The following is a 22432-nucleotide window of genomic DNA, read 5'->3' as shown; positions in this document are numbered from 1 at the left end:
CACCTCACATCTGGCACCACATTCCTTTCCAACACTGTCATGTTTAGGAAAGTATTTTTTGATGCGGCAGACAGTGGAAATCTCCAGAACCAAGGCCTGAGGAGAGCCTCAGTTCTTCACCACAGTCTTTGATATCAGCATATCATGCTCACATTTTCTATGTTTAGCTAGAATAATATTCAAATCCTCAACCTCAAATTGTTGTCATTGTCAAGGAAACGGTTGGTCTTGTGTATTGGCTTCGGAAAAGACCTCCCCATAGGTCTCATTTTAACAAATGCACCTCTCCTATATCTCTTTTTCACACTTTCACAACTTTGAAGGAAAGAGCCAAGTGAGAACTCATTCTCTAACTAGGCCAAAGCCTGGCATTTTATCTGCTAGCCAGCGATTCCCACGTTTGAAACATTGTTACCCCCTCACAACCCATGGGGCCAGAAGAAGCTCTGAAAAAGGGTGGGGGTATTCCCGGGACCCTGAGCGGTGATAAAATCAGTCCCACCCTGCGTCCATCACCGCCGTAGCCGATCTGAGTAAGACCTTTAAAAAAGGCTACGGGGCCACATGGAATACCAGGACGCTTACTCAGAGCATGCGTTGACCAGCTGGCAAATGTCTTCACTGACATTTTCAAACTATCCCTGACCCGGTCTGCAATACCAACTTGTTTCAAGCAGATCATCATATTACCCGTGCCCAAGAATGCCAAGATAACCTGCCTAAATGACTATCGCCCGTAGCACTCATATCTATAGCCATGAAATGCTTTGAAAGGCTCACATTTACACCATCATCCCAGACACCCTGGACCCACTCCAATTCACATACCACCCCAACAGATCCACAGATGACGCAATCCCTATTGCACTCCACACTGCCCTCATCCACCTGGACGGAATATGTTGGAATGCTGTTCATTGACTACAGCTCAGCATTCAACACCATAGTCCCCTCCAAGCTCATTACCAAGCTGGGGAACCTGGGACTTAATATCTCCATCTGCAACTGGATCCTGGGCTTCCTGACAGTCCGCCCCCAGGCGGAGCGTAGACAACAATCCATCTGCCATGCTGACCATCAACACCGGGGCCCCTCAGGGGTGTGTGCTCATGTCCACATCACTAAGGAATTAACATGGTCCACACACACCCACACAGTTTTAAAGAGGGCACGACAGCGCCTCCTCCATCTCAGGAGGCTGAAAAGATTTAGCATGGGCCCTCAGATCCTCCAAAAGTTCTACAGCTGCACCATGGAGAGCATCTTTACTGGCTGCATCACTGCTTGGTATGGCAACTGCTTGGCATCAGACGGCAAGGCACTATAGAGGGTAGTGAGTACAGCTCCCTGCCATCCAGGACTTCTACCAGGCAGTGTCAGAGGAAGGCCCACAAAATTGGACCAAGCCATGGACCAAGTCTGGAACCAACACGACCCTGAACAGATTCTACCCCCAAGCCATAAGACTGCTAAACAAGACTCCTAAATAGCTAATCAAATCTCTACCCGCTGGTGCTACTGTCTATTATCTATCCTGTTGCCTAGTCACTTTAACCCTACCTATATATACACATAGCTACCTCAATTACCTCGTAACCCTGCACATCGACCTGGTACTGGTACTCCCTGTATATAGCCATATTATTTTTACTCATCATTGTTTTTCATTATTCACTGTGTATTTATTCCTCACGCCACTATTTCAATTATTTATTTTTCATCTTTAACTCTGCATTGTTAAAAAAGGACCTGTAAGTAAGCAATTCACTGTTATTCTACACCTATTGTTTACAAAGCATGTGACAAATAAAAATGGATTTGAAGACTGCTACCGGTCTCATATCCTTGGCCCATGACTTACTGTGTGTGAGGAGGAATCTCCTCCTTATCTTAATGAGCCCCCGTAAAACAGAGCTGGGATGGCCAGGCTACAGGCTAGACTAAAGGAACAGGCACCTGATCACTGTCCACCCGACTGATCATCGCTGAGGCCCTGGTCAGACACCTGCATGTCTGGGGAGATAAGGGGAGAGCCAGGACAGTACTGGACTTCTCCATGAGTCATTGACAAATGTTTCAAAACCACTGTCTGGGAAATGAGTAGCCGGTCAAGACTGTGTGTAATGGGCAGAATGTTCCTTTTTCTGTCAGTGGGAAGGAGTAATTTCAGTTCTCCTGACTGTTATGAATTTGTGTCCCATTATTTGGCCTGCGTTTCCATTAGTGGATAGGTTCCTTACTGGAGTTTCACAGAAGTTGCACGGAAAAGCCTTCTGGGGGGAGAAAGGCTTCAAACTGAGCTTACTTCCTGCTTTTGTTGGGACACTGTGTGAAATGTGGACGATTGTATAAATATTTGCTCAAAATGTCCTTTTCATATTTCTGCAAATGTGAACATCTGCGCCTCTCGGGCTAACGGTCACACCATAAAACAAACATACAAACAATGGCACACAGCCATGTCTTTGTGTTCCCACACCAGTGCGGTCATAAGTTTGACCAAAATCGGCAATCACTGAACTTCTGCTCCAACCCTCTTAAAAAGGCACTACGTCTGTTCTTCCCAGACCTTTGACATCACCATGTCTAAGATGAACATCCAGCCACCACTGCCATCAATCAAACGACTACAAACGTATGCAGTGCCACTATGGTATGACGAGAGATTATGCAAGACAGTCAGGATGAGGCTAGACCCTAACATAAATTCATATGAGTCACATAATCCCTTCCAGAGTCGACTCCTCCTGGTCAATGTTGACATGAAGCTAGGGAAAGACTTAGTGGCCCACGGCAACAGGGGAATGCATTTAGTAGTAAAACAAACTCAACCGATATGGTTAACATGTAACAGGTCGTAAAATATCCCATAGGAACATTCCTGTTTCGATAAAAATGTAATGAAATGAAATGTGTTGAATACCAGAGAGGATGGATATCCTCCCCAGCAGGTTACATCATCTAACATCACCCTATTGTTAAATCCACTGATCCTTTTAGGCATGTGATGCGGCACCTTTAAGGTGATGTTATGACTGGACCCAAGAATTTCAGAGGACCTAATGTTTTTTTTTTTAAATCACACATTAACTTTTTGGTGGATTAGGGACCAGTCAATGGTTTAGCCTTTTATTAGGCATGACAAAGGAATGACAGAGCGATATAAACCACTGAAATCATTTGACCGTTTACCTCAACAATAGATTACAGCTCTCTCTCTCTCTTCCCCTCATAAAAACTCAGTTGAATTACCTACAAGCAGTAGCCCAGTAAATCCCATTGCTTACTGGTTACACATTGTAAAGATAAGGAACTATACAAACAACACATTCTTACAACCTTTCCTCAGAGAACATGTGGTAGTGTCTTGAAACAAAATCTGCACATTTCACATCTAGTTCTCAACCTCAAAAGTTAAATTAGCAGCCCTACAGAGACCTATGACCTCACTAAGCTCACCAAACCCTCCTCTCTTTGATTCCTCAGGTCCAACAGGCCAGCTCCAACCCCCTGGGCTCCGGACTGGGCTACCTGGAGCACATCTGCCAGCTCATCGAGAAGATTGGTCAGCTCCAGGAGCACAACCTCAGGCTGCAGAAGCAGATCTGTGGTCTGCAGAAGGATGGAAAGATGGCCAAGAACAAAGAGGTGAGTCACATACTGTACAGAGAGTACTATAAACTATCATCATCAGCATACTCACACAGTCCTGTCTTTGGAGTTGAATCTCCATTAGGTTAAAGCATCTGGATTGGGTGTATTGTCTTATTAAAAAAAAAAAAAAAAAGCTTCTTATCAAAAATAGGCTTCCGCCATATTGCTTTTACATAACATATCCAGTCTTGTCAGATCAGGGAGGGCGAAGAGAGGAAGCACTGAGATAAAGCTGGTTTATGGCCAAACCATCGCTCTCAATGAGTTAACAACGTGAATGTTCTTAACGTTAGGGTATTATGATTTATCTTATTTACGAAGCTTTTCCTGACACCTGTTTAGAGAGAGCAGAGGAGTTAGGGTCTGTGGCTGGGACAATGGTGCATCATTTCTGATGATAACTAGACTACCTGAAAAATCAACATCCGAACCCCAGCAACATCATACAAACAAGATGATTTACCGGAATTGAAAAATAAACAAGAATAATCTGTTTATATCTGAAATTATGTCCATGTTAGCTAATCATATTATGTAGCTGTAATATCACGGTCTTCACAGCTATTCAAAATTAGATATAGGTAAAGGTTCAAACAAATGTGGCTATGAAAATGCACAAAGGCAAGGCCAACGTCAGCATTAAAATACGGCAATTTACGTTTTTTTGTTTCTCTGTAGCAAGCACCAGTTAAGAGTAGCATTCCAGTAAACTCTCATAAAATAGCTAAAAATCTTCTCAGTTAACAATGTATAACCTATAAAATCCCAAGGCCAGCTCTCCTCACTCTTGCTTTCCGTTCCCAAACAAGATGAATAAATTGGCTCTGAATGTAATCTTACCAACGCCAGAGAGAGAAAATACCATTGGTTATTTATGGATTTAAAAAAAAGTTGTGCCGTTGTTTTAAAAAATCTGTATGGTAATAACATGGGAACATGGGTGAAAATGAATAAAACATTAATTGAATAGAAAATTAGGAATGTATAGTTTAGAGTCCTAACACTACCTCAATTTTATGTTTCAGTATCGGTTGAACCCAACTCAACAAGTGTTCATAGTTAGTCTTTCGGAATCAGCTCAACACAAGAAAAAAAAACTCAACTTGGATTTGAAAAACAACAACCCAGGCACTAGATTTGGGTGACACCTTATTGCATTGTATTCAACTTTGCCCCCTCTCTTGTGACATTTGCCTGTGCTTCTAAAGAAAAGTACTTTGGCATTGTGTGGATGTCTCGCTTTCCTTTTGAGACTTTGGCACAATACCGGAGCGGCTATGTTCAGGGGGTTTCAGAGAGCTTGTTCCAAACTAGCTCTGTCAGTTTGGGCCTGGGGGCCGGAAAAGCTTTCCACTGAAGCAAAGGGTGAGCCCAGCAGGAGCCTACACTTCAAAGTCTTCAAAGAGAGAGAGAGAGACAGTGAGAGAGGGACAGTGAGAGGGACAGTGAGAAAGGGGCATTGAGAGAGGGACAGTGAAAGAGATCCCAAAAAGTGCTCTTTCAAAAACAACCACATGCTCTCTAACTAAAAACTCTTCAACAATCTTAGCAGGACTTACAATTCTTTAAGGTCACCAAATTCGGATATGATTTTACCTCGATAATTATAACTTTCCATTCAAATGTAAGATACACGGACATAATGTGGGTGTCATTCTCTCTGGGCCCAATCCGGTCTTGAAAGATGTGCACAATATTTTCAGATGGTTTTGAGGACCACACCAGCTGTCCTCCCAAGCGTTTAGTAATCATTTCCCCTGCTGTGAGTGTTTCTATGTTTAGGCCACAACGTGAAACATGTAGATGACACATCAAAAGGATGAGCAAGTCAGCTGGGGCACATCTAAGCCCCATGAATGGTGGTGCTGACACTTATGGTTCCCTGTGCCTAGGCCCATCTACCCAACCTTTCACATCAGCACCAGGGTCACTGCTGGGCTCATTATAAACACAGAGACACAGACAATTGCATTAGAGCCAACCTACCACGACCAGGGTGGTTTGGGGTTTCTTACGATCAGTCAGATGAACTGAGACGCACAAAAATATCTAGAATCAATACTAGAATGGAAGAAAACTAAAAATCAAGTTTCTAATGTGAGCAATGAATGTGAGCTCACTTGTCAGGCCTCAAGCTCCCCTTTTCCTTATTCTAAAATAAGTACTACCTCAGACAAAGGAGCCGTCCGAAGGCAGTCCCTGGGTTATTGAGAAACGGGATGTGATGAAGGGAACATTCCAGAGCCGGAGTGTTCTGGACCTTCCCTTTTCCCCTGAGTGCACAGAGACATAATGCCTCCAACAGTTTAATCCTCTTCTTTTGGTCAGAGGTCAAATGCCTGGTGTGGGCGGCCCTCTGAGTCCCCAAAGGTGGGAGCTGCCTCCTTCTAAGGGCTAAGTACACACAGATGGGGTGGTCCTTGGAGAGGGCAAAGACCACCCCTTCTCAGTAGAGAGGGTGTCTTCACAGAGGGGAGAGTGTGGTTGTGGGTCCAGCGGGGATATCAGACTGTGGTCAAAGTTCAGTAAAAACTAAAACAAAGCAGTGGAGCAGGACTTCAGTGGTGATTCATCATGCCATGCTTACCCATGTTTCGGTATAAACGTCTAGTGGTTGCATAACAGGCCATTCAGAGTTCAAATAAGGATTTCCGGGAGAGAGCACTGTCCAGAAATGGTTATTTTAGTGTAGAGTTTGCACCATGTGTCCAGGATAGAGTTAACTTCAGTGCGGAGAATGAAATTATTTTGCACAAGATTAGGAAATGACTTCACCTAAATGAGTCACTTGGGTTACAGCTCTGGGTTCTGAAGTTGTGCAGGTGGCGAGTGTGTAACATTCACGTGATGAAATGTTCCCCTACTGTAAAAGTGACACTGCAAGTTTCATTGTTAACAATGAAGCAGGAAAAAACAACTCTCGTCTCCAGGCTTTCATCTTATTCCATTTATGCTACTGCTGGGCATCTGCGTGGTTTGAACTTCAACAGGATTTTACGTGAGCGTGGATGTGACGTCCAGAGTTTCCTCAGCTGGGATAAACGGATGGGAACTTTTTCCAACTCTAAACAATGACTTGGAAAGTCTCTCTGATTTTTCTATGAACTACCACACATGTAACTGCATAGCGCATATGTTGTAGGCTTATGAGAAGAAAATAACATTTTGGCAGCAGAAAAGGCCTAAAAATGCAAGATTGTGATGGCCAAAGCACATTTTCACTCTTTGTAACAGGTGGTTGCTGCCTGAGTCAAGTAAGTACTGTCGGAGGACCCTTGACCCCACGAGTGAGAAAAACAGTAAAACTAGATTCTGATTGCAAATACATTTAATATGCAGTGTTTTCTCATTGTTTTGATGTGGTGGTTTGTCCCTCCTACTCACAGTCCTGTACCCTCTCTTCCTGTCTGTCCCCCAGGACTTCTTCCTGCAGCACTGTAGCTGTGGAACGGCCGGTCTGGCCTTTCAGGAACAGAAAAGACACTCCAGGAGTGAGTTCCTGACCACATCCATGAGTGGCACCCTCTCTGACCTCTCCACCATCCCTGAGGTCACACGTCACACAGGACTCACAGCCATGAGAGGTCAGTTAACTGCTTAATAACATGATAACAACCCATAATCAACATCCAGTCAACTCTCCTCACTCAAAATCCAATGAATATGCCATACATTCTCAAAAAGTGTTTTTGGCGCAGTTTGACAGTCATTTCATCAGATGTTTTCTACGCAACTTTTCGTTTCCCTCAGAAAACCAGTGTATTATTTCATTGGCAGGTAGATTAGCAGTTAATAACCTGCTCCTGCGGGCCTCATTCAGTCACACACAATGACATAAGACCGAATTAAAATACATGTTTCCCCAACGTTTTCCTGAAACAGATCTAATGGGTTTATTAAAACATTATGAGTGAATCTTAGGTTTCAAAACGTGACCGGGTGACACCCAAGGTGTGTTTTCGCCTTATCATCTCACATAACATTCCAAGGAATGCTAGTCACCCAGCAACAGAGTCATTTCGCCAAATGTTTTTACCCTCCTGTTTTCGTGCAGGTCACATTCCCACAGGTGGGCGGGTGACAGTAACGTGGTCCAGAGGAGATCGCTAAATTATTACTTGAGCAGGAGAGGGAAATTCCTGGCATTCTGCATATGGAAGGAACATATAACGTACCATGGATTTAGGAATTTCTTGCTCCTCCAATAGGCAGGATTCTGTAAACTGGAGCTGGGAAGTAGGGGGATGGCAAATGGTCCTCCCTGTACTGCGATAACAGATTGAGGGGGTGGGGAGGTTGAGTGGGAAGTGGTGGCAGGGCGAAAACAGGGTGTCCTCTGGGACAGCTGATTCACATCACCATGTGTCATAATAGTTTCCCCCCACTATGAGTAGTGAGTGGTTCCAGCCCTCATGACACTAATTCATATCATATCTCTCTCTCCTTCTCTCTATAGAGAGTGACCAAGGTAATAACCAGCCCCTGGTGCCCCTTTGTAGGAGGGGCCTGAATCGGAGGAGCTACACAGAGGGAGAGACACGCTCCTATCTCTTTGACAGTACAGAGGGTCTCTCTGCCCCACACAGACGGGTGAGTCACAAACATTCCTCCTCTGACTCACTGGGCTGTGCACAACAGCCTCAACCCCTGTTTGCGGTCCAAATATGTACATCTGCACAACACAATGTTACAGTAGATTTAAAAACACACTGTCCTGATCAAACAGTGGGGAAAGAACCTATTTGTTCATGCTGAGATATGTGTGTTTGGTTGTGTAGGTGAGTGAGAACTACACATGGGGCAGAATGAAGGATCTGGTGAAGAAGACCAAGCTGAGAAACCAGAGCAGACTGGGACAGACATCCACCTCCCTGAAGAGATCCTGTCCACAGCTCTACTGGTGAGGACCTCTCTATACTCTAGTCTTTTCTAAAAAAATACTGTATTTCTTAATACAGTATTTACAGTGCAGTATTTCTTAATAAACACACAAAGAAACATTATGAATACCACATTGGAAATGTCCACAAAAAATAACAATTAGGACTTGTCTCAACTTGTCAGCCATTTGAGATTGTCTGTTCTAGCTGAAGAAACTAAAACAAGGTCACTAAAGATAACAGTTGGAGCTTGTTGGTCCTTCAAAGTTGTGTGAACATCTTGAACTGATCATGAACAGAGAGGTTAAGTTGTAATTAATCACAGCTCTCTTTAGTTTCATCATCTTTTGTGGGTGTGTGCACCTACTAACTTAACTAACTTAAATCCTTTAGTCTTTGTAGAAAGAGGAGTTCAGACTGTCATTGGCAGTAGGTCATAGGTTGTGTTTATAGAATGACTCAACTCCTGCTTTCTAGAAAGAAAAACACTGAAAATACTGAAAATGTCCGACCAACTGATATCATCTTACCATTTAGAGATAATTACTTAAAGCTACAATATGGGCAAAATTTGCATCGAACGTGGAGGTATACAGTACCAGTCAAACGTTTAGACACCCTCATTCCAGGGTTTCTTTATTTTTACTATTTTCTACATTGTAGAATAATAGTGAAGACATCAAAACAATGAAATACATAACCCAAATAAGTGCTAAACAAATCAAAATATATTTTATATTTGAGATTCTTCTAAGTAGCCATCCTTTGCCTTGATGACAGCTTTGCACACTCTTGGCATTCTCTCAACCAGCTTCATGAGGTAGTCACCTGAAATGAATTTTAACTAACAGGTGTGCCTTGTTAAAAGTAAAAGTAGAATTTCTTTCCTTTTTAATCCGTTTGAGCCAATCAGTTGTGTTGTGACAAGGTACGATGGTTGGTATACAGGAGATAGCCCTATTTGGTAAAAGACCAAGTCCATATTATGGCAATAACATCTCAAATAAGCAAAGAGAAACGACAGTCCATCGTTACTTTAAGACATGAAGGTCAGTCAATACGGAGAATTTTAAGGAGTTTGGAAGTTTCTTCAAGTGCCGTCGCAAAAAACATCAAGCACTGTGATGAAACTGGCTCTCATGAGGACCGCCACAGGAAAGGAAGACCAAGAGTTACCTGCAGAGGATAAGTTCATTAGAGTTGCCAGCCTCAGAAATTGCAGCCCAAATAAATGCTTCACAGAGTTCAAGTAACAGACACATCTCAACATCAACTGTTCAGAGGAGACTGTGTGAATCAGGCCTTTATGGTCGAAGAAAAGCATTCCAGGTGAAGCTGGTTGAGAGAATGCCAAGCGTGTGGAAAGCTGTCATCAAGGCAGAGGGTGGATACTCAAATTATAAAATATATTTTGATTTGTTTAAGACTTTTTTGGTTACTATATGATTCCATATGTGTTATTTCATAGTTTTGATGTCTTCACTATTATTCTACAATGTAGAAAATAGTACAAATAAAGAAAAACCCTGGAATGAGTAGGCATGCCCAAACTTTTGACTGGTACTGTATATCTGTCATTCTCATTGAAAGCAAGTCTGTGAAGTTGTATATCTGTTCTGTATGTGCTATTTCTATGCTGCCCGTTTTTAAGTTTCGTTTTTGCGTCTTTTACTTTTGTTTTTGTACAAAATACAATATTTTTGCTTATGGAAAATATATTTCACCGCGGTTTCGATGGTACAACAATTCTCTAAGCTATAATTGCTTGTTTTGTCACATAAATGGAAATTAGGCAAACTATTAGAATTTTAGCAACCAGGAAATGCAACCTGGTCTCAGAGCATTTCGTATTATTCTGTAAGTAAATCCATGTTTGGTATGGTTACATAAGACAGATGGTTACTTAAGGCAATGAATGAAAGGAGGGTGGTTTTACGGGGTGGATAGGTTGTCGTATAATTTGAATGTCTTGCAACTCAAAGGATCGTGAGTTCAAATCTCATCTCGGACAACTTTAGTATTTTAGCTAATTTGAAACTTTTCAACTACTTACTACTTTTTAGCTACTTTGCAACTACCTAGCATGTTAGTTATATCTTCCCGCAACTACCTAGCATGTTAGTTATATCTTCCCGTAACCCTAACCCTTTAAAATAACTCTGACCCCTAGCCTAGCTAATGTTAGACTCCTACCCACCTAGGTAGATTTCGTAACATATCAAACGTTTAGCAAATTCGTAACCTATTGTACATTTTGCAAAACTAACAGAAATTGTAAATCGCAATATTTCATACGAAATGGGTGATGGACAGCCACAAATTAATACATACTTTACGAAACGTAGCATATCGTACTAAAGGGGAGTGTCTCGGATTTACGTAGAGAATAATGCGAAATGCTCTGAGACCAGGTTGGGAAATGGTGGAGCGATTTCAGCATAGAGCATCTTTAAATAAAATTACTTTAATATGGCTATTTAAATCAGATAAATACCAATGTGGCTCCAACCTACCTCATTTGTTGAACAAAACACAATGTACTACAACACTAATGAGTTCTACATAATGTCATCATGTAGTCCTATTAAAATAATAATGTGGCGCAGTGGTCTACTCTGGGTTTGAGCCCAGGCTCTGTCGCAGCCGGCCGCAAACCGAGAGGTTAGGGAGGGTTTGGCCGGTAGGGATATCCTTGTATCATCGCGCACTAGCGACTCCTGTGGCGGGCGCAGTGCACGCTGACCAGGTCGCTAGGTGTACGGTGTTTCCTAAGACACATTGGTGCGGCTGGCTTCCGGGTTGGATGCGCACTGTGTTAAGAAGCAGTGCGGCTTGGTTGGGTTGTGTTTCGGAGGACGCATGACTTTCGACCTTCGTATCTCCCGAGCCCGTACGGGAGTTGTAGCAATGAGACAAGACAGTAACTACTAACAATTGGATACCATGAAATTGGGGAGAAAAAGGGGGTAAAAAAATAAATAAAAATAATAATGTACTCATTCTCTAACTGTATCATACTGAATTCACGTGTCAGCTTTTTTTTTTTTTTTTAACACACAGGAATCTACGTCAACATAATGGGAGTAGATATTTTAAAAAAGATGTGGATATTTTGGGTTAGAAAATGTTGGAAGCACCAAAACTATATGACAGGTTCTTGGCAAATCATTCCAGATATCTTTTTTATTAATGCGCGTCAGAGGAAGAATTGTGGTATTCTGTTGTTTGAAGGTTGTAGAACATAGGAATTTGGTGGGAGTTGCAGGGCTTGAGGAAAGAACAGCTATTTCTTTGGCCCTTCAACCTATTCCACATGCTGGATGGGGCACTCCTCAGACAGAGGGTGGGAGCTTGGCACGGACACAGACGATGAGCGGAGGGGTTGCCGTGTCAGGTTTGAGGCCCAATGTATTTCACAGTGGTCCAATGAGATATAGAGATGCTATGCATAATTTATCTAAAGGGAGACCCTCTCTTGGAAATAAATGCATGTGGAAAAAAACATCCTGGTCTCAAGCATTGTGCATAGCTCATTGTAACAGCATTGGCGCACACCAATAACAATGCCCAATTTCCATACAGCCCTGACCTGGGACCAGTGGAACTGCCAGGAAGAAACAGGAACTCCATGGTCGCCTTGGGCCATTAGAACAAACTGGACTTCCAGTGGCCCCAATAACAAAGAAGGTACACAAAGTTCTGAAACAATCAAAATATTGCTAACGTGTAGTGAAACATGTTGGAAGCATGCTGTGAACGTACAAGCACAACTAATTTAGCAGCTATCATATGATTAATGACCAGCGTATCTTAAAGCTATCCATAGAGGTGAAGAGGCAACACTTTTTAAACACTGAACGTCTTTGTTTTCTACCTAGATACGAAACAGATGGCCCAAAGTGGGAAGAGACAGCCCTGAAGAGGAGGACAAAGTGAAGTTTAACAGATTCTTGACTGGACTGGGATATGATGAGTGTGAAAGGAGGGATGAGAGAAAGAACACTTGTGATGGATGACAAAATTTGAGTGAGGAGTGAAAAGAAAACAAAAAGATGGATGGTCATAGACATCTCTCTCTCTTGCGATACAATTCTAAAATAAGGGATTTTATTGTTTCAAATAAGGGAACATTGGTATGTATGTGAGAATAGAGATGCATTTACTCCACAACGTACATGAAAACGATATAAATGATTTAATCTTGTACTATCCTCGTTTTCTATACAATTCATATGGTAGCTTAATGTCTTCTCTAAATGTAGTTTATTCATTCAGGCTGACATTTCAATACTGTGTGTTGATGGAGCAAACAACAACTCTTTGATGTGGTAGTTTCATCGAAGAAATAGACAATATTCTGGGGTGGAAATAAAGACTTGGATTATCATTGACAGTGATTAGATAGAGTACGTTAGAAAAGGCTGCTTGTTGAATCGTGCTTTCGTCTATGGTCAAGTCTGCTCCCAATTGAACATGGCTGCTGCATAATAACATTATTTACAAATGTCTCGTGATCCATTATGTGAGAGAGAAGTCTACAGTAAGACAAGTCATGCTCCCATGAACAAATGTGAAACATACACATATCGTACACATATCGTACATATTTCAGAATTGTACTTGCAGAATCTATACAACATATTTAGTGTGATTTATCTTCTTGTTTTGAGCGTAGGCCTATATAGGCTAGGTGTTTGCAATATGGACCATACATGGATGACAGATTGTGGTATATATGTTGTGTGCTGTACATAACACGTGTTCATGTAGTGTGTGTACAGTCAGTATGATTGTACAGGAAGGGAGTTTTGTCTGTAAATTCCTATGTCTATATGATGGAAAGTTATCATTATTGGAGAGAGAGGTTCAAGATCCCTAAAGATAAAATAAAATAAAATCATCTGCTGTCAGATGTTACGATGACATTTTTGATGCATTTCCCTAAGGTATTTTAATGTTCCTGTCAAACATTTGTTAAAAAAACAGTCAATATATATATATTTTTTATATCAATTGATATGACTACAAGATGTGATTTACCAGAGTCTGCTGTTGCTTGTTCATCTTCAAGATATATATTGTTTTTGGTCGGGATATATATTGTTTTTGGTCTGGTTTGACTAGCTAACAGTGATTTAGCTTTTCTACATCACTATGAGGTTATTTGATAACAGACAGGCGAAACAAGTGCCACAGTGCTTTGGAAATCTCACTGGGCAACTAGAGAAGGTAAGTTTCACACAAAAACTTTGGAAATGATTATTAAATTGGCTTTAAAGCCTTGACACCTACCTGAAAAACAGCAGCAGCTAATTTCAACTGCTCAAAACTGTCAATTGTGTAAATGACAGGAATGGAGTTAATCCAATTTTACAAGACACTAATCCCACAGAAAGAATGCAAACAATAGTTAGTTATCCAGTATGTACTTCAGCAACGTGAACTAGAGTGTAGTACAACACTAATGAGTTCTACATAATGTCATCATGTAGTCCTATTAAAATAATAATGTACTCATTCTCTAACTGTATCATACTGAATTCATGTACCTCTAAATACTCTAATCAAGTAGAATATAAATGTGTTGCAACTGAGAGGCAGTAAAGGCTGTCGATATGTATGATACATTTGTCGGGCTGGTAACTAAAGACAAAAGATAGTGATATCTGTATATTGTATATTGTACAATTTACTGCAATGGATGAAAAATCTCAATATGCATATTGCATCATTATTCAAAGTTATTTTTCAAAATAAAGTTGACATTTCCTAAGACATGAAATGTGTGGTGTGCTTCTGTGCTTTTAGTTCATTTTAAATCACTCACTGACCCCTCACAGGATATGAAGCAAATCATGTTTCTTATAGAGAGAAGGACGTAAAGAGCACTACCTCAGTAGAAACTAGCTGATCTTGCAAATAAGTGGAAAGATACATTCAACTGTGTGTGCTTAGACAGAGATTCCCCTCTCTTTATGATTCATACTAATAAGTAATGAATACTTATTCTCATCCAGGAAGAACTGCAGGAAGCAGACCAGCCTTTTCCAATTAGAGAGGACCTTCACAGCCAGTGACTCGGGAGATTCATACTTCTTTCTGTCCAGGCTGAACATTTGTTGGATAAAAGACAGAATCCGACCCTGGAAACACAGAAGGGTATCTGTCACTATAGCGAAGATGAAGGGAAACTCATTGATCGCCACATCATGGTAAAGTAGGTCTGTATCAAAGGATACTGTATCAAAGGATACTGTACAATATTAAATGACTACAACATACAGAGCAAAGCAAGCTAACTCACTCACAGCTGAGAGAAGGACAACAACAAACAGGTCTATACCAGGTATTCCCAAACTGGGGTACGCCAAATAAAAATGTGATTCACATTTCTGTTAATAAAAATTCCTTTACATTTTCACGGGGCTATACATTTGGGTGAGGTTTTTTCCCCCGCCCGAGTAGCCTCGTTTCACTGACAAAAATAAAATTAAACCATCTAGTGTTCAGCGAAATAACACAATGTGAAATACAGATAGTCTAGTCAGATAATTAACATCCAATCACATTAAGCGTTACTGTCTCACGAGAATTCCACTGATGTAGCCAAACGTAGCTGTATGTAGCCAAACATAGCTGCTGCTCATGTTGGTATCTGTACTGATGGCGCAAAAGCCATGACAGGGAGACATAGTGGAGTGGTAACGCACATGCAAGCAGTTGCTCATGATGCCACTTGGGTACACTGCAGTATCCACCGAAAGGCTTGCATGCGCCTGACCGCAAGAAAGACGTTTTGGACACTACAGTGAAAATGGTTAACTTTGTTAAAAGCAAGGCCCCTGAACGCTCATGTATTTTCTGCACTATGCAATGATATGGACATTGACCATGTAACGCTTTTACAACATTTGCCCCTTGATAACCAGCACACATAACCAGTGCGCTGGTTATCAAGGGGCAAAGTATTTACACGTTTTTTAAAATTGAGAGACGAGCTTAAAGATTTCTTTACTGACCATAATTTTGACTTGTCTGACTGCTTGCATGATGACGAGTTTCTCACACGACTGGCCTATCTGGATGATGTTTTTTCTCGCCTGAATGTCTGAATCTAGGATTACAGGGACTATATTCAATGTGCGGGACAAAATTGAGGATATGATTAAGAAGTTGGAGCTCTTCTCTGTCTGCATTAACAAGAACAAAATTGTACGATTTTGTGTGTGCAAATGAACTCAAGCTTACGAACAATGAAAAGTGAGACATAGCGAAGCACTTGAGTGAGTTGGGTGCACAATTACGCAGGTACTTTCCCGAAACAGATGACACAAACAACGGGATTTGTTATCCCTTTCATGCCCTGCCTCCAGTACACTTACCGATATCTGAATAAGAGAGCCTCATCGAAATTGCAACAAGCAGTTTTGTGAAAATTTTACTTAATCAGAAGCCACTGCCAGATTTCTGAATTGGGCTGTGCTCAGAGTATCTGCCTTGGAAAATCACGCTGTTAAGACACTGATATGCCCTTTGCAACCACGTATCTATGTGAGAGTGGATTCTCGGCCATCACTAGCATGAAACTAAATACTGGCACAGACTATGTGGAAAATTATTTTAAGACTGAGACTCTTTCCAATACAACCCAACATTGCAAAGTTATGTGCATCCTTTCAAGCACACCCTTCTCATTACCCCGTGGTGAGTTAATCACAATTTTCGATGAACATATAAGGTTTTACATGTAAGATGGTTAAATAAAGAGCAAAATGATTGATTGTTATTATATTATTATTTGTGCCCTGGTCCTATAAGAGCTCTTTGTCACTTCAGATTAGCAGGGTTGTGACAAAAACTCACACTCATACTTATGTTTAATAAATGTATTGCCTAGTGTGTGTGTCGCAAGCTTACAATGATGGCAAAAAACAACATTTTAGAGTGTGCTGACCCTGGTGCTAGAGGGGGTATGCAGCTGGAGGTTGAATGTTTGAAGGGGTACGGGACTATAAAAAGTTTGGGAACCATTGTCCAAGAGGGTCTCTCGGTCTTCTCAGTATTTTGTCAGTACAAGACCTTTTTTTATTTCTATATTCTTATTTTAAATGTATGTAGTTCTGTCCTTGAGCTGTTACTGTTCTGTATTATGTCTTGTTCTGTGTGGACTCCATAGTAGCTGCTGCTTTCGCAATAGCTAATGGGGATCCTAATAAAATACCAAATGACAAGTCACATACCCTAAGAAGGATGTAGAATTCTTTGGTCTTGCTCTGTGGTCCATAGGCTGCCCACAGGATCACTGGGTCTGTGTAGTCAAACACCTCATACAGATGGTGGTACAGCGCATCAGGCCTCTACGGACACACATGGATACATTACATCAGAACCAAGATGACATCTCCTGGTAATATGTGGTAATGCATGTACGATAAATGAAAAATATTAATACTACTTGAATGTATTTTTGCCCACACCTTTCCGGTGTTGATAATAAAAATACAGACAACAGCCATGCAACAGTTTTTTTCTTCTCCATCCTACCATTAAACACTCCCTCTTCTTCTTAATTTGTGACCAGGCATAGAACATCACAGTCTGTGAAGACATTTTAAAACAGACAGTGACTGTAGGGTTGGGTTCACCTTATTGCATGTTGAACGTGAACATAAAGATTTCACCTTCACACATACGGTATATCATTGTGATAGGATGTTAAATCCTCTTTAGTAATCTCATTATAAATCAATGCTGAGTGCACGTATCAGTTACAACATTTATTTGCTATTGATTATGAGAATTTTAAAAAGCGTACTGTTTTCTTAGTGCCCTCTGAGATCCACGGGGTGCGTAGAGTTGGCTTTAAGATGGCTGGAATGTACTCCTGGCATTCCAGCACCTTCAGCACAATGGACTCGTAAAATATGTCATAAAAGCCAACGGTGTGCATCTAGAGATAGCAAGCAGGGAGCAGAGCCATTGTTCAGTGAAATATGGAGGGACATTTTCTCTGGTATGGATGATGTACAGCAGGGAAAACCGTACTGTTCCCTTCACGTCTAAATCAGTTTTTCACAGACTCAACAGTACAAGTAGGTCTAATAACTTTAGTATTAGTTCACATGGTGCTGTGAAGAACAATATTTAACAGACATATACAGCCAGATGTATTGCTATGTGGGGGATGGACAACAAAATAGAACTTAACAGTAATATTAAAAAGAGAAGAATTGAAAGTGGGTATTCATGTTATAACATGATTACAATAGCATATGGTCCTATAAAAGTGAGAGCTTGGATGGTACTGATATAATGAGTCTCCATGGCAGCAGCTCACCCCTGCCTCCTGGCACTCGTCAACGATGTCTGGCCAGTTTGTTGGATTTTCAGTGAATGCCATGAGCTTTTCCCATACCAGACCAAAGCCCTCCGAGCTCTACAGAGATCAACACACAACCAAACAAACAAACACTCAGAGGCTTCTAATGGCATGATTCCAACATGGGACAGATCTGATATTCACTGTGTGGGGTTTCTGGGGAAAATAGGCTGTTTTCCATTGTCCACCTCCAGAAGAATTCAGGAACAAATGTGCGATGCATAGAGAATTATGAACAAACCCACTGAGAGACATACAGGCCTATTAAACCCACAAGGTCACATAGCAGGGAGAGTTACAGCTACTGTTCAAACACTGCAGGGCTTGTCTCGATAAATGCCAAGCTCTTACAGTAGATGGCAGCTAATATAATGGATGCAAGTATTGAATACCTACTGAAGCATTTATTCTCGCGGAACATCTATACTGAACAAAAATATAAACTCCACATGTAAACACAACAAGTGTTTGTTTCATGAGCTGAAATAAAATATCCCATACATTTTAGATATTCACAAAAAGCTTCTCTCTAAACGATTGTGCACAAATTAGTTTATATCCCTATTGGTGAGCATTTCTCCTTTGCCAAGATAATCCATCCACCTGACAGGTGTGGCATATCAAGAAGCTGATTAAACAGCATGATCATTACATAGGTGCCCCTTGTGCTAGGGACAATAAAAGGCCACTCTAAAATGTGCTGTTTTGTCACACAACACAATGACACAGATGGGTTAAGTTTTGAGGTAGCGCACAATTGGCATGCTGACTGCAGGAATGTCCACCAGAGCTGTTGCCAGAGAATTTAATGTTAATTTCTCTACCATAAACCGCCTCCAACGTCATTTTAGAGAATTTGGCAGTACGTCCAACAGGCCTCACAACCACAGACCACGTGTAACCACACCAGCCCAGGACCTCCACATCCGGCTTCTTCACCAGCGGGATCGTCTGAGACCAGCCACTTGGCCAGCTGATGAAACTGAGGAGTACTTCTGTCTGTAATAAAGCCTGTTTCCCCCCCTACTCACAAGGCAGGAAATACGCTCGACCTCATCTTTACTAGATGCTGTTCTTCCACTAACCTCGTTGCAACTCCCCTCCAAGTCTCCGACCACTACCTTGTATCCTTTTCCTTTTCCCTCTCGCTCTCATCCAACACTTCCCACACTGCCCCTACTCGGATGGTATCGCGCCGTCCCAACCTTCGCTCTCTCTCCCCCGCTACTCTCTCCTCTTCCATCCTATCATCTCTTCCCTCTGCTCAAACCTTCTCCAACCTATCTCCTGATTCTGCCTCCTCAACCCTCCTCTCCTCCCTTTCTGCATCCTTTGACTCTCTATGTCCCCTATCCTCCAGGCCGGCTCGGTCCTCCCCTCCCGCTCCGTGGCTCGACGACTCATTGCGAGCTCACAGAACAGGGCTCCGGGCAGCCGAGCGGAAATGGAGGAAAACTCGCCTCCCTGCGGACCTGACATCCTTTCACTCCCTCCTCTCTACATTTTCCTCTTCTCTCTCTGCTGCTAAAGCCACTTTCTACCACTCTAAATTCCAAGCATCTGCCTCTAACCCTAGGAAGCTCTTTGCAACCTTCTCCTCCCTCCTGAATCCTCCTCCCCCTCCTCCCTCTCTGCAGATGACTTCGTCAACCATTTTGAAAAGAAGGTCGACGACATCCGATCCTCGTTTGCTAAGTCAAACGACACCGCTGGTTCTGCTCACACTGCCCTACCCTGTGCTCTGACCTCTTTCTCCCCTCTCTCTCCAGATGAAATCTCGCGTCTTGTGACGGCCGGCCGCCCCTACAACCTGCCCGCTTGACCCTATCCCCTCCTCTCTTCTCCAGACCATTTCCGGAGACCTTCTCCCTTACCTCACCTCGCTCATCAACTCATCCCTGACCGCTGGCTACGTCCCTTCCGTCTTCAAGAGAGCGAGAGTTGCACCCCTTCTGAAAAACCTACACTCGATCCCTCCGATGTCAACAACTACAGACCAGTATCCCTTCTTTCTTTTCTCTCCAAAACTCTTGAACGTGCCGTCCTTGGCCAGCTCTCCCGCTATCTCTCTCAGAATGACCTTCTTGATCCAAATCAGTCAGGTTTCAAGACTAGTCATTCAACTGAGACTGCTCTTCTCTGTATCACGGAGGCGCTCCGCACTGCTAAAGCTAACTCTCTCTCCTCTGCTCTCATCCTTCTAGACCTATCGGCTGCCTTCGATACTGTGAACCATCAGATCCTCCTCTCCACCCTCTCCGAGTTGGGCATCTCCGGCGCGGCCCACGCTTGGTTGCGTCCTACCTGACAGGTCGCTCCTACCAGGTGGCGTGGCGAGAATCCGTCTCCACACCACGTGCTCTCACCACTGGTGTCCCCCAGGGCTCTGTTCTAGGCCCTCTCCTATTCTCGCTATACACCAAGTCACTTGGCTCTGTCATAACCTCACATGGTCTCTCCTATCATTGCTATGCAGACGACACACAATTAATCTTCTCCTTTCCCCTTCTGATGACCAGGTGGCGAATCGCATCTCTGCATGTCTGGCAGACATATCCGTGTGGATGACGGATCACCACCTCAAGCTGAACCTCGGCAAGACGGAGCTGCTCTTCCTCCCGGGAAGGACTGCCCGTTCCATGATCTCGCCATCACGGTTGACAACTCCATTGTGTCCTCCTCCCAGAGCGCTAAGAACCTTGGCGTGATCCTGGACAACACCCTGTCGTTCTCAACTAACATCAAGGCGGTGGCCCGTTCCTGTAGGTTCATGCTCTACAACATCCGCAGAGTACGACCCTGCCTCACACAGGAAGCGGCGCAGGTCCTAATCCAGGCACTTGTCATCTCCCGTCTGGATTACTGCAACTCGCTGTTGGCTGGGCTCCCTGCCTGTGCCATTAAACCCCTACAACTCATCCAGAACGCCGCAGCCCGTCTGGTGTTCAACCTTCCCAAGTTCTCTCACGTCACCCCGCTCCTCCGCTCCCTCCACTGGCTTCCAGTTGAAGCTCGCATCCGCTACAAGACCATGGTGCTTGCCTACGGAGCTGTGAGGGGAACGGCACCTCAGTACCTCCAGGCTCTGATCAGGCCCTACACCCAAACAAGGGCACTGCGTTCATCCACCTCTGGCCTGCTCGCCTCCCTACCACTGAGGAAGTACAGTTCCCGCTCAGCCCAGTCAAAACTGTTCGCTGCTCTGGCCCCCCAATGGTGGAACAAACTCCCTCACGACGCCAGGACAGCGGAGTCAATCACCACCTTCCGGAGACACCTGAAACCCCACCTCTTTAAGGAATACCTAGGATAGGATAAAGTAATCCCTCTCACCCCCCCTCCCCCTGAAAAGATTTAGATGCACTACTGTTCCACTGGAGGTCATAAGGTGAATGCACCAATTTGTAAGTCGCTCTGGATAAGAGCGTCTGCTAAATGACTTAAATGTAAATGTAATGTAAATGTAAATGAAAAACTTATTCTGACCGGTTAGGCCTGGCTCCAAAGTGGGTGGGCCTATGCCCTCCCAGGCCCACCCATAGCTGCGCCCCTGCCCAGTCATGTGAAATCCAGAGATTAGGGCCCATTGAATTTATTTCAATTAACTGATTTCCTTATATGAACTGTAACTCGTTGAAATTGTTGCATTTATATTTTTGTTCAGTAAATTTCAGAGGGTGTGGTGGATATATTACAAGCTACATACCTTCCCTGCTAAAGATAGTAGCCCTCCTATCAGGCTCTTTCCTGTCTCCTTCAGGAAGTGTTTGGCCTCCGGGTCTCTGAGAATGAGCTTTGGTACAGGAAACAGACATGGATGAGTGACGCTCTGTTCAGCTCTATGTGTCTCTGGCTGACAAATGACTAGTCAGGGGATTGCTTACTTCAAATGCTTGACGGATCGCACTGAGCTTGATGTTGATGAAGGCATCATCCTCACTTTCTGAAAGGTAGGGTCTGTGATAAAGAGTACAACGGGACGTTTCACCAAGTGTAAATGTTCCTGAGTCATGCTTGGCTTGTCAGCTTGGTTGTCAAAGAGACAAGGTAGTATATCATCTTTGGACATATTGAGCACTATTGATTCAATTCTTGGCAGAACACTCACCTCCAGGAGTTTGGGTACATTCTCACATCTGTGTCGCCCAAAGAGAAGCTTCTCTCCAAGCACCCACTGCTCTGAAGGTACAGTCGTTTAACAAGGTCACAACAGTACATCCCCTGAATAAATGCAGTATAACGTGTCTTTGGGCCAACTCTGACTCCTCGTACCTCATAGCAAGGGAAATACATCTCCTCTGAGATTGAGTCTTGCTGGGGCATCCCCTCATCTGAACCTGTATGTATTGGGAAGGACCACACTACCTGAGAATTCACATCTTCCTTCCATTCCTAAAGGTATTAGGACTTGCCTTGTATACAATACCTTCTCTTTCTGAGTCAGTCAGAGTTTTGCAGAGAGCCTCAGCTCCCCTCCGGGCCATGTGCCATAGAGCTTGCACCACAGGCCTGTCTCTGG

At 43.0% G+C, this 22432-nt stretch overlaps 1 protein-coding gene across 1 annotated transcript in view; it reads left to right on the top strand.

Moving 5' to 3' along the window:
• LOC115135179 (uncharacterized) overlaps positions 1-14309 on the top strand; it is a 29793-nt gene extending 15484 nt beyond the window's left edge. Inside the window, exons 3-8 of the mRNA XM_029669591.2 lie at positions 3487-3648; positions 7073-7238; positions 8111-8244; positions 8433-8554; positions 12117-12221; positions 12413-14309. Of these exons, the coding sequence (XP_029525451.1) occupies positions 3487-3648; positions 7073-7238; positions 8111-8244; positions 8433-8554; positions 12117-12183 (651 nt within the window). The 3' untranslated portion in view covers positions 12184-12221; positions 12413-14309. The remainder of the gene's footprint in view (positions 1-3486; positions 3649-7072; positions 7239-8110; positions 8245-8432; positions 8555-12116; positions 12222-12412) is intronic.
• The last annotated feature ends 8123 nt before the right edge of the window (positions 14310-22432 follow it).

Source organism: Oncorhynchus nerka, linkage group LG10 (genome assembly GCF_034236695.1).
Source record: "Oncorhynchus nerka isolate Pitt River linkage group LG10, Oner_Uvic_2.0, whole genome shotgun sequence".
Taxonomy (NCBI): domain Eukaryota; kingdom Metazoa; phylum Chordata; class Actinopteri; order Salmoniformes; family Salmonidae; genus Oncorhynchus; species Oncorhynchus nerka.
The sequence above is the reverse complement of the archived record's forward strand: the minus strand, read 5'-3'. Positions and strand labels throughout refer to the sequence as shown.